This window comes from Phoenix dactylifera, chromosome 6, assembly GCF_051530095.1.
Source record: "Phoenix dactylifera cultivar Ajwa chromosome 6, Ajwa_hap1_PhDact_Kaust_v1.1, whole genome shotgun sequence".
Lineage (NCBI taxonomy): Eukaryota > Viridiplantae > Streptophyta > Magnoliopsida > Arecales > Arecaceae > Phoenix > Phoenix dactylifera.
This window is the reverse complement of record NC_143195.1, coordinates 1,504,118-1,516,895: the sequence shown is the minus strand read 5'-3', so window position 1 is coordinate 1,516,895 and position 12,778 is coordinate 1,504,118. Positions and strand designations below refer to the sequence as shown.

Below are 12,778 nucleotides of genomic sequence, written 5' to 3'. Positions count from 1 at the left end.
TTTCTTAATATATTATATGCATCAATGCAAAATTTTATCTACTAATCTACATATGCCCCCACAAACCTTCTCTTTCTCTCTTTGTGAAAGGACACCGCTCACTAAAGGGCGTGGTGTCATATCTTAGATCTCGAAACACTGTCTGATTTAAAAAAAAGAAATCATCTTAATCAAACACAGAAAGCCCTTTTCCTAATTACTTGTATTGCTCATGCATCTAAACCATGAACAGAGGCCTCTATGGATATAAAAGACTGGAGCTTTGATTCCAACTTGATCCGATCGGAGAGAAGAAAGATTTTCTTCAACCTGCTCAACTCGAATCTCTCGAAAGATAACTAGAAGAAGATAGAAGAGTTTTGATGGTAGGGCTTAAGTCCCCTTTTCTGTCATTAATGATAAAAAAATGAGGTCATAGCCTTTATTCATAATGTGAGGTCTACTGTTACATAATTTGGGTCGAATACCTCTTTCTAATTCTAGTAGAACTATCTTTCCTAAAATAAATTTCACCAATATAAATTTTCTAGAAAAAGCTAAAAATCTTGAAGTGGATCTCAACTTTTACATCAGCTCTATCTTTTGTCGCTCCACTTTGATTCTTTTTAGATAGAGAGCAATGCTTAGTTAAAGTCTTACCCATAAAGAAAAATTTCAGTTTATCAACCCATTTGGGGTTCTAAACGATGGGATTTGGGCTAGATGGCTAAGGATAAGGTTGCAAATCGGTCGGGTTGACCCATGACCCAACCCGACCCGCTTAGACCGGACCCGACCCATTTTGGAGATCCGTGGGGCCAGATCGAGTCCTAAAATTGGACCCATGCTATTTTCTGGATTAGGTCTGGGTTTACTGAATTCAGATCCGACTCGACCTAGCCTATTTGAAATTTGGATAATTTTGATTTTCAATCCTATGACTTGACTCGACCCGACTCAAATCTGTAAAATTATTTAGGCTCGCGGGCTGCACTCCGCGGAGATGCAAACAAGTTTTGAAGCCATGGATGGGTTATCCCGAACCGAACCCTAATCCGCACCCAAATCAGACCCGAATTTTTTAGGTTGGGTCTGGATTATACATTGACCCGACCCGAATGATCCGTTGGATCAAAAATTGTAGCGGTGGACCCGAACTGATCTTCTATTGAGTTAGATCTAAATCCAAAATTAAGATCCGAACAAGAAACTAGATTGGATCAAGGTCACTCATGACCCGACCCATTTGTATCCCTAGTTAGAGGTGTCGCCGCCTCCTAAAGATTGAGGCATCATATTGAGATCAACAGAGGACCAAAGCTCTAATGCCAACTTGATCCGATTAAAAAGAAGGAAAATTTTTTTCAATCCACTCAACTTGAATTTTTCGGAAGATAACTAGAAAAAAATAGAAAAATTTCAAAAATAGAGTTTAAATTTTTTTTATTAAAAATTAAATATATCCTCGATTCATAATGTGAGATCCACCTTTACACTATTTGGGTCAAATGCTTCTTCCTACTTCTAGAACTTTTTTTTTAAAAAAATAGAGATCCACTAGTAAAAAATCTTCTAAAAAAACTGAAAATTTTGAAAAATTCTTGGCAACCAAAAGCAGATGCATTTTAGCACCGTATAAAGTGCCATGTCAATAAACAGACTAATCTGAAACCTACACATATCTGTTGTAAAGTCAGTAAGATTTTTGGGTCGCCACAGCAATATTTGAATAATTATAATTCCGGAAACGCAACAACGACGAGTACAAATGGTGTCAGGAGTATGGATGGCTCAGGTGCTGATAACACAATGGAAGCTTCAAGAGTGCCGGAATCTCCCTTGCCCTCAAGAGTTCCTTTCAGCTTGAAAGAGAAACATAATCAAAGAATATTGATTTTATTGGCATATATCAAACATTAAACAGTCGGCTGTTAGCTCGTCGTCCAGACAATTGCAGGCCCTACACTTGCATAGACAACATGATAAGGAATCACCACAAGACAAACCAACTGAAACAATTTTTCATCACCAAAAACCACTCGGAATTATATATATACTAGTTAACATCAACGAGATATCGATATACCACAATCGCTACTAGGCCAAGATTACCACACTACCGGAGAGCATACATAATATCTCAGATAATTTTTGTTGGAACCGTTGATCAGATGTGACTTCCACTTTGGATGATCATGCTGCAAGGACTATGAACACAATGAGCAGCACCACCCCAAAGATTACTACGAGCAAGCATGTCTGCTCAAATCAAGAACACCGGGTCATGAAAAGGGTGCTACAACATATTAAAATTTGATATATTAGGCAGATTAGACATACCAGAGATGAATTGGACTTTTGTGTTTTGGATGCTTTTGCAAGTTGAGTCTTTGCCTGTGCAGTCGCTGCCCGGGAGTTCTCGATGTTTGAGTCGATATCATCTGCCGCAGGTGACATAGAAACATTAGTCAATTAGCTTCAATTTACTTTCAGATGGCAATGCTAGGATGTACAACTTACCAATCATCACTCCTTGGTCATGAACCAACACAGCAAGGTCTTTGAAAATTTCATTCACCTCACCGATCTGCTGCTGAATCTCCTGTATGCCTTGTTCTCTCTCCTCAATGATGGCTTCATTGAAGACAATTTCATTGTCCAATTGCAATACCTCTTGCCTACAATGCCACATAAAATTAAAATTAAAATAACAAATCTCCAAAATCAGTTTAGAATTGTCAGAGATGCATGTCAGAGAAGATGCCAATGGGTGATGATTTGTATCCGGGAGTTAGATGGCAGCTATCTCAAAACTGTAAGTGATCAATAATCAAAAATTCACAAAAGCGAGAAGTTGAATTCATAAACATTGATAATGTCAAGAAAGAGCAAGAATACAGAATTTTGCTCAGGCAGCTGGATTCCCAAAATGCTGGAAAAATGAATTTAAAAAGAAATGAAAGAAATTCAAAAGTTGCATGTGCAAGGCGCCGGTGCCAAAAAATATCTGGCCCAGCATCTAGAGGTGTTTAAATATCAAGTACCATGGATGTCTTGTGCCAAGCATGATCATTTCACAAACTTACTCAAACATATATTATTATGCATCAAAGAATAAAATTGAAAGACTTGCTCACCTCCTGGATTCCACAAGCAGAGCCCGCTGTTCGGGTGTTTTATCAACATTGACATCTATCTCACTTGCTGTATAGCTGCAAAAAAATAAACAGGGTACATCAATGACATGATCAGCAAGGCATATAGATCAAAATGTGTATCATGTAATGATAACGTAATAAGCAGGCATTCAGCATTGAAAATAGACAAATTACTAATGACAGCTACAAGTTACTAACGAAAATTCATGAAAATACATAAATTTTATGTCAAATAGCTTGATACAACCCAAAACACACACATACACATGACTGACAATCATTATGATAAAATTTTGAGACCACCTATACAAGCTGACTGAGTATATCAGTCCAACTAATGTACCTTGAAGGAACTGCTTGGGGAACAAATGGGGCATAAGCAGTTTCTCTCTCAGCTGCAAGCCTTTGAGCTTTCTGAAACTCTTTCAGAACTGCTTGGAAATCTTTTGCAAGCTTTGCATCGGCTATTTTTTTGCTTGCCTGCAGTTAGAAACTCAATTTCTAAGAAACACAAAATTCAGGGCAAAGTCACCATGACATGTAGTTCAATAGTTCGAAAGGTCGTATTAGACTGAAGGAAATATATAATGTGTTTCGCCTCTATGTATCTGAAAGTTTAAGAGCAGCAGCAATCATGTCATAATAAGTTAAACATTATGCACTGGAAATTACAATCGATGGCCATTATATCATTTGACAAGCACAAGCTCATGAATTACAAATCAAGAGCACAACCATCACCTAGCTCTTTAATAGGTTTAACAACTAAAAGATCAATTAGCGCAATTAATTACTGAAGCTGTCTATGGTTTGCAGATAAACCACGAATAACTGCTGAATAAGGGACTTAATCAGGGAAACAGCAAAGTTATATTTGCCTTGAATTGGAATAACTTTAATGGGTACATTACCACATTAACCTGCATAAATCTATTCGGTCAGCAGGAGGGTCAAGCAACTTTGTTCGATTCTTGAGAGAGTTTTAATTCATCTCTAATTGCCAAAAAGTTAACGGCTACACAATTATTTCAACCTATCCAGCCAACTAACGTTTGCAGCTGTTCCAGTTTCTTCACAGTTTCCAACCATACAGAATTACAGACTTATTCATGTAAAAACAGGATAAAGTCGAATACAGACGAATACAGAGAAACAAGACAACTTATTCAATATATTCCTTATTCACAACCACAAACACGGCCTAAACAACTTAACATGACATATTTTTGAAGGATATGACATAATTCCACCAGTACATTGATACCGAATAAGCTTAGACCAGGGCTTTGCTCAAGTATAAGGTGAGACACAAAGTACTTGTTTAAAGGAAAAAGGTGTAACACATCACTATTCAGTATTTTTTATTCCAAAATACAAATGGAAGGATAAAAAATATAGTGTTTTTAATTGTTTATTAAATTTTTTCTTCAGAACATTCTGCGGTACCTCTACTTTTCTCTCTTTTTTTATTCTGCATCAGTATTATAAAGAACTATTATGGTTGTAGAGATTGTTTGTGACAAGAGTTTTCTCATGTGACTCCATTAGCATGAAAGTGAGTCTGCAATCACACTAGGTGTGCAAGGTCATGATTATGACACAAGTGCCGGCCAGATCGTCCAGCTTAAATACAGCTAACTCAGCCGCTCAAGGCATAAGCAACATTATTCAACTATCTCCCCCTTAAACTAGGAAAAAAAACGTTTTAACAATCTTCTAGACAGATAGCGACAGAGAACTCGTTAGTCAATAAAGCCCACAGCAGGTGCTGCTGTTAGTAAAGCATGCTTTACTCTGATCAATATGAGAGGCTGCTCCTTTCTCAACCCATTTGTTAATAAAAAATCTCTCCAACTTTGAAAAAAGAAACTTCGATGGTCATACTTTATTCCCCAATAGTAATAGGACAATTTTAAAAGACTTCATAAGGCCTGGCAAAGAACTCTGTCAATACATGTGAAGCAAAATCATTAGGATACCTGGATCACTGAGAAATAGGGGGAAAGGTTCACAGTCGTGCATTCATTTTGTCGTTTAAAACTAAATACTATTCTCAATTCTGTTGAATGGAGTTTCATACATCTGTGAACTCTTCAAAACTCATTTTCCTCAATCTGATTTAAACATTTGGTAAGGATGAAAATAAATCAGGAAGACAAAGATGTATCACAATTTCAGGCCAACCAAGACACTGAAATTACACAAGTTGGTACATTTCTAGTCCAAGTCAAATCCAAGGTGATGGGTTTAGGTCAGGCTTAGTCGAGCAAAATTGAACGGTACCTAAACTACAGCACAACCGATTCAGTTGTGCCTCAGGTGTAATCCGCCTAAACATAGCTCCACCACAGAACATTAAAGCCAAAGTCAGGTTAAAACCAAATTTTTCACACGAGCCTATTAATTTAGGTAGAAGGTGCAAGATACAATCTGATGAACCTTTTGAGTCCTACTTGAATGGAAAGCTGAGGAGTTTTAAAACTGTTATAAATTCTAACATACATCCCAAGATGAGATGGATGAATCAAACAGTTCAACGAGAATATGTAATAAACACTCACGCTAACTTCAGCTAGATGATCTGTCTCGCTAGCTTGTTTAAGTTTGGCTGATGTATCTTTCACAAGTTGTCCAATATGTAACCTTGTCTTATGCCTGCCAGCAAATAAATTAATCAAACTAGGCTCATCAAGCAAATGGCATTTAAACTTTCTAAATCAAAACAAAAGAAGGTGTTAGAAAGGTGCAAATTTGAAAGGAAAAGAAACCATAAGTCTGGAGAAAAGGTGTTGTCCAAGCATTTCAGATACTCATACAATATATGTTGCACAACAAAATGAAACCACGATAAAGGTGAAGCATTAAAACCTGTAAAACTGCATAACCTGAAAAGGAGCTTCACGAAAAATTGAAGATAAGATTTATAAAAAAGGGCCAGAAGATGTGGCATCGGAGAAGTATAATAAGGACGTCATAATATCCATTACAAGTTCAGAAAAAAGAGTAGATGTGTTGTGCTCATACCTCAAAAAAAAAGTGAGATAAATTTTGTCGACATACTTTTCGTACAAAAGCGGATGAAAAGAAACCAGAATGCGGCTATTTCACATAACCATGGAACATTAGCATTATAGCAATGATTGTTACAAATACTAGTAGACTCCTTGAAGAGAAATTGATGTTGTAAAATTTTAATATATAAGGATTAGATACTTTACAAATTAGTAAAAAGGAATGAGTAAGGTTATGCATAATCGAGATTCTGTAATATCAAATCTAATGAGTAAATTGGGAAAGTATTGAGGTCTAGAAAAAATTTTCATGAATTTGTCCATGTCTGTATTTGCCATAATGGGTGATTAAAATGGAAGCTGAAAAACAACTAACATACAAATGAACGTCAACAAAAACTGGTGACACTTAAGGGCATCAAGAAAGAGAAATGTTTTCACCTTAATTGTCTCCTCACAAGCTCCCTCAAAAGTTTAATTGCAGACCATTCAACATGACTCAAACGTTACACCACCTCCTATGTTACATGGACTCAAGTTTGTGTGTCAAGTGAGGGTGCATGTCCAAGCATCGGATCCTTTTTACTACCCAAGAATTTAACACTCTGTCTAAGTGCATACCAATGTCCATGTTTAAGTGTTGGGTGCAGGTACCCTAGGCTAAAATCAAAAGGTCCAGGTAACATAGGCCATATCTAGAAATACTCGTCTTAAAGGCAAATTTAAACAACAAGAAAAAAAATTAAAATTATAATGGTGTATAAAAGTTCTAAAGACCCAAGACAGCAAACATGGGGAAGTAGAAAAGAAAGAGAGTATGACCAGACAATAGGTTCTCATAAAGGATCACATTCTCAACATTGAAGCCGCTAGTATGCCAAACATACATGATGTCTCATCAATCTCCATAAGCTATCAATATCAAAAGCAATTAGACAAAAGAACCAAATAACTCATACTTTCTAGAGTTTCCTCAAAATATCACCTGAAAAAGTATAATGATTAACTTGAGATTTCTTATAAAAAGTCGCAATGCTGGGCACTTGGCTTAAATGCTAGTCCTCAAAAATCCGCAAGCAACAGATAGTAATTAGGGGTGCAAATGGGTCGAGTCGGGTCTTAAGTGACCCCGACCGACCCGGTTTCTTGTTCGGATCATAATTGTGGACCTAGACCCAACCCAATCGCGGGTCGGGTCGGGTCGGGTCCTAAGTGACCCCGATCCGACCCGGTTTCTTGTTCGGATCTTAATTGTGGACCCAGACCCGACCCGATTGACAATCAGATCGGATCCGATTGGGTTCATGGCTACATTTTTTGACCCAACGGGTCATTCGGGTAGGGTGCATGTATAATCCAGACCCGACCAAAAAATTTGGGTCCGAGTCGGGCCCTCCCAAACTACGAAAATATCTCGAAACGTTCGGCTGCAACGGTCATAAAAACTTTCTTTAATTAATGTACTCCCAAAATTTGGGTAAGTAGGCAAATATTAGATACATGTGAAGAAAGTCCCAACAACTAGAAAGAGTAACGTACTACTAGCCAGTAGCTCATACACAACATCCGCCCATGCTGCAAATATGACCATTTTCCCAATCCTACAGCCCGAGCTCTTCTAGGCATTTTCTCCGTGCCATCTTTTAGCTGTACAAGCCGCATGTCCTCCCACCACTATTCATATAGGTGAGCTGTCCCTCTACCAATCCAAATTACCAAAAAACAAACTTACAATCCCATTCACCAACCGAACACCTGTGACAAATAAAGAGTACAACTAGCCTCACGGGAGCTGCAAACTGTGAGTGGGGAGTGGGGAGTGGGGTGTCATCCCATCAACATTAAGGGCGATATGACATCCCGCAATGGGGAATGGGGAGTGGGGAGGCTTCGTAGAACAGATGGGGAGTGGAGTGGCGACAAGTACTGCTGTAACACTCCTCCCACCTCTTTTTGCTTTTCCTTCCTTTTGTTTATTTTAAAAAAAAAACTTCGTAAACCGTGAGCCTACGGGCTGCGGGCCCAAACGGATAATTTAAGTTCGGATCGGATCGTTAGATAAACGATCCAAAATTAACCCAAAAAAAAATGTCGGGTTGGGTCCGGGTCGGGTCGAGATTCAGTAAATCTAGATCCGATCAGAAAAATAGAACAGATCCAATTTTAGAATCAGACCCGGCCCCAGGGTCCAAAATTTCGGGTCAGGTCACGGGTCAACCCAACCCATTTGCAGCCTTAATAGTATTACTCAACAACTCTGAACAACTCCAAAGAGTCCATTTAGAATGACAACACAGCAAATAACAACTCACTGTGACATCCTTAACAAGAATAAGGGCAAAACTAGAATAAGCTTTACGATTTAGATATCAATTTAATCTCTCTTATTAAAGTTTGTCATTTCTAACCTATTAAAACTTTTAGAACTTGACTTGAAATAGATTATCATTCAAATATTCAACATGCAAGCATAATGGACTGGATCAAGTTAAGCCCTGACCTAAGTTACAACACTAGAGGGCAAAAATCTATTTATCAAGATATAGCTGTATGGTAGATGCAATCAGTCCGATCTCATGATAAAGTCGATAAGGGTTTCAAAAGTTGGTTTTAGCTAATTAAGACAAAATTTTATTGAACACGTACCATACTTGAACCATGTATAAACCAAATATTTTAAGTTAACAACCTACCCCTGAGCCCTTATCCTAGACTACTCTAAGCTAATCCAAGCATACCTGCATCAGGTTAAATAGATGGTTTTGAATTGAGCACTAAGACACCATATAATCAGTATACCGGTGTCGAAACACCTCCATTGCAGCATAAATATATATAACCGTTCTTATATATGTGTTACGACTAGTAAAGGCTATCATTTGCACATGTACCACAAAAGGCTATTATGTGCACCACATCATTTTCAAGATTTTAAATATTTTATATCTTGAAAAATTATAATTAAGATAAAATATTTATTATCTTGCTGAGGCATGTCGTTCTCATTTTTATATGGCCTTTGTGACACAGCAATACTATACGTCAAGAAAATGGAGTTTCCAATTACTTAGGTTTACCAAGAATATGATGACATTATATCCATCTATGCATAGGGATAAACTGTACCAAAAAGGGTGGCCAGTGCACGAGGCTTCCGCCATTGCAGGGTCTGAAGAGGGTCAGATGTATGCAGCTTTACTCCAACATGTAGAGAGGCTATTTCCGTATTTTGAATCCATGACCTCCAGGACAAATAGAGCAACCTACCATTGCACTAAGGCTCACTCTCATAGGGACTGAGTGTACCAAAAATCTGAACATTGAAACCAAAGAGTAACATCTAAGTCGTAAGTTCTCAAATCTCTAGCAGGCCTCCAGTTCTCACCCACATTTATTAACATTCTCTAGACATTATGTGCTCTCTACTACTTCCAACACCTGAGCCATGACATCATTTTCTACCCTTTCGTAATTATGTCTATCAAAATTCTCTCATAGCCCATTTTTAAACTCTCAAGCTGTCGCCAAGAGAAATGCCTGTATTCATAACGAAGACTAAGCCCCAACACTACAGCTTTTCCTTGATATAAATGGCAAGACAAAAACTAAAACTCTCAGTTTAACATATAAAAGGAAATGAGAAAAAAAATAATAACGTTTTTGAGTCTACAGTGGAGGATAAGTGTGTCCACTTTGTCCTCAATATTATGGTTATCCAATTATAAGTTCTGTTACCCTTTAGCAATCTACAGTCCCATCCATGACCATCTCGAAGGATCTTGAAGGCCAAAATAACTTAAAGACATGAGCAGAAAAACAATACTCGCACACAAAGAAACAAAAGATATAAATGAATCTAGCTTTTAACTAATGAAACCTACAACCTTTGTGCAAAGACATCGCAATTCATAATTTTCCTGATGAATATCCAACAGGTATATGACCATAGCTAAAAGATCACGAACATTGAGGATCCAGCAGAAAGAAAAAAAATGATATTTTTTTTTTTAAAAAAAAAACAAATCTACTACTCCCAAATCTTGATTCAAGAAAGCTGATAATCAAATAGGCAACGATAGACATTACGATGACAATCAACAATCAGGATGTCTTCTGGATCAAAATATGAGGCATATAAATCCTAGAAACCAATATAGTTCCAAAACAATACAAAACCAAAAGGAAAAAAAAAAGCTAATTAAATAAAGCGAAGATGATCCTCACAGCTTCTCTCGGAGCTCGGCGGTGTCCTTGGGGGTGCCGAGGGTGTTGACGAGGCGCTGGAAGGTGGCGACGGCGGTGTTGATCTGGAAGACGCCTGCGGCCACCGCCTGCGTCGGGTCCTGCCTCCCGTTCACCAGATCCCTCCGCCCCGCCAGCGGCCGCCCCGCTTCCACATCCTCGAAGCTCATCCTCTCTCGCCCCTTCCTCAAATCCTCCTCCAAAAACGAAGACGAAGAAGGATAAAATCGACCCAAACCCGGACCCCAACAAATCGAGGAAGGAGACGACGGTGGAAATTAAAGAGAATTAGAGAAGGACTCTCGTTCTTTTCCCCCAATTCTTATTTATATTGCCTCGATTGAAAGGGTCGACGAATCGGCCGAGGAAAGGAAGAGGCCAGCAAATACGGAAGAGGAGGCCTCGAGAGAGAAGGGGGATCTACTTAACGGGGTCGCGTGATGGCCCACCGATCTGACGGTCCCAAACGGTGCTCTCTGACTCGGCAACAGTACCGATCAGCTGCCGGGGCGCATTCAGGGTACAGCTCGAGAGCAAATTATAATCCTACACGTAGCACGTGGGGCCCAACTGAATTCCGTGCGTCGGAATCGGTCGCCGAGAAGCCTGTTGAGGCTACGTGGATATCGAGTATGATGTAACGGCTTATATGATCGGACGGTGCAGGAGGATCCAGCAAATGAATTCTTCCGCGATCAACGGTGATTGGAGCTTCGCAGGGTTGCATTAGGGCCTTGCCGGACACGAGAAATATAAATTTCTGGATATCAGAGCAATGACAGATAAAGAGTTTTAACTAGAGAAAAATGATTGATTTACATAAGGTAAATGAATGATTGATGTTATTTTATAATACGCAAATGGACGGCCACAATGCGAGCACTATTGTGCTTGCTGAAATTTTAGGGCTTGTTTGGCATTGCTACTCTTCGCGTGTTTATTTTTTTTATAAATTAGTGAAATGGTGCATGGAGATTGACGATAGATCGAAATATTTTAAAAATTATTTCTATTCATTGTTTCAACTTTAAAGCAATAAATCTTTTTTTTTTTTGAAAGTATTGGATTTTAAAAGTTTCATTATTTTTTTGGATCTTGCTAACAAAATATTGCTTTATTCAAAGGAAGAAGAAAAATCGAAATAGGTTACCACAAGAACAAAAACTAAAAGCATTATATTCTGCCCTTTTTTATGATCCCTAATGGATCCAAAAAAATAAATCAAAAAAGAAGGATAGTGAATCCTCTATCACTTCTGTCTTCGTAATTTCAACGAATGATTTATTCTGTATAATCGGAAAAAAGCTATTTTTTAATTTTTGAAAGAATTTGGAACAAAATCAAGAATATTTCTAACTCTCTTTCAATTATCTGATTTTTTTGTTTGGGTTTCAATTTTGTTTCCTATTTCTTTCTAAATGATCTTGTTCTCTCTTTGCTTACAAGCGACATCCAACAATATTTGCTTTTCCAAGAATCTATAGTGTCGAGTAACATAAAGTATTGTAATATAGAACCTCAAATTTTGCATCTTAGAACCTAGAAGATTGATTATGGACCAAAATCCTATAGAAAGCTCTCTTATGAGTCACAGGGAGTGCAGTGATGGATGGTGAAGAAAGAACATCTATTAAGGTAGATTAACAGTGAAGAGATTTAGAATATCAACACTTAGATGCCAAAACTAAAAGGAAAGGAGGTAACAAATAAGAATCCATGCTCTTTGGATCTTTAGCTTATTGTAGACTGTTGCCTTGCAAGAAACTTGAAGCAACAAATTTAGAGATCAAGCAACTAAAAATAATAGTACTTGCTAAGTTAATATGATGGGGAAGAAACTACCAAAACTAAAAAGGACAGGAGGAAAAGAACCCCAAAAAAAAAAGCTAAGGCATTGTTGAGATTGAGATTTGAATCCATGGCCTTTTGAATTAGAAACAAAATTTTCTCAATTGCCAAAACTGGAAAGGAAAGGAGGAAAAGATTAAAAAAAGGAAAAAAAAGGCGCCCTTTGGACCATAACTTTGTTATCCACTGTTGCCATGCAAGAAAACTGGAGCCAAACGCTTAGAGATCAAGCAACTAAAACTTTAACAATATCTGTTAAGGTATGCTAATGGTGAGGAAATTTAGATTATCACCACTTAGCCACCAAAACTTAAAAGACAAAGAGAAAAAATTTAAAAAAAAGGAAAAAGCTAGATGAAGTTTGGCATCCCATTCATTTTTTTTTCAAATTTTAAAAATCTTTCTTTTATTTAAAAAATAAAAATGTAAACATATTTGGTATAGTTAATTATTTGAAACATATAAATATGGTGAAGATGACGATGGTATGGCAGGAAGTGGTGATAGTGGTGGTGGCAGGGACACTAGCGATAAAGCGGA

At 37.7% G+C, this 12,778-nt stretch overlaps 1 protein-coding gene across 1 annotated transcript; it reads right to left on the bottom strand.

Moving 5' to 3' along the window:
• Positions 1–1,856: 1,856 nt before the first annotated feature.
• LOC103713007 (syntaxin-22-like) lies at positions 1,857–10,786 on the bottom strand. The gene is made up of 7 exons (XM_008799753.3): positions 10,373–10,786; positions 5,699–5,792; positions 3,481–3,617; positions 3,117–3,191; positions 2,500–2,657; positions 2,320–2,420; positions 1,857–2,238 (listed from the first exon to the last, which is right to left on the bottom strand). Exons 1-7 carry the CDS (start codon positions 10,558–10,560, stop codon positions 2,173–2,175), a joined length of 819 nt encoding a protein of 272 aa, XP_008797975.1. The 5' UTR covers positions 10,561–10,786; the 3' UTR covers positions 1,857–2,172.
• Between the last annotated feature and the right edge of the window lie 1,992 nt (positions 10,787–12,778).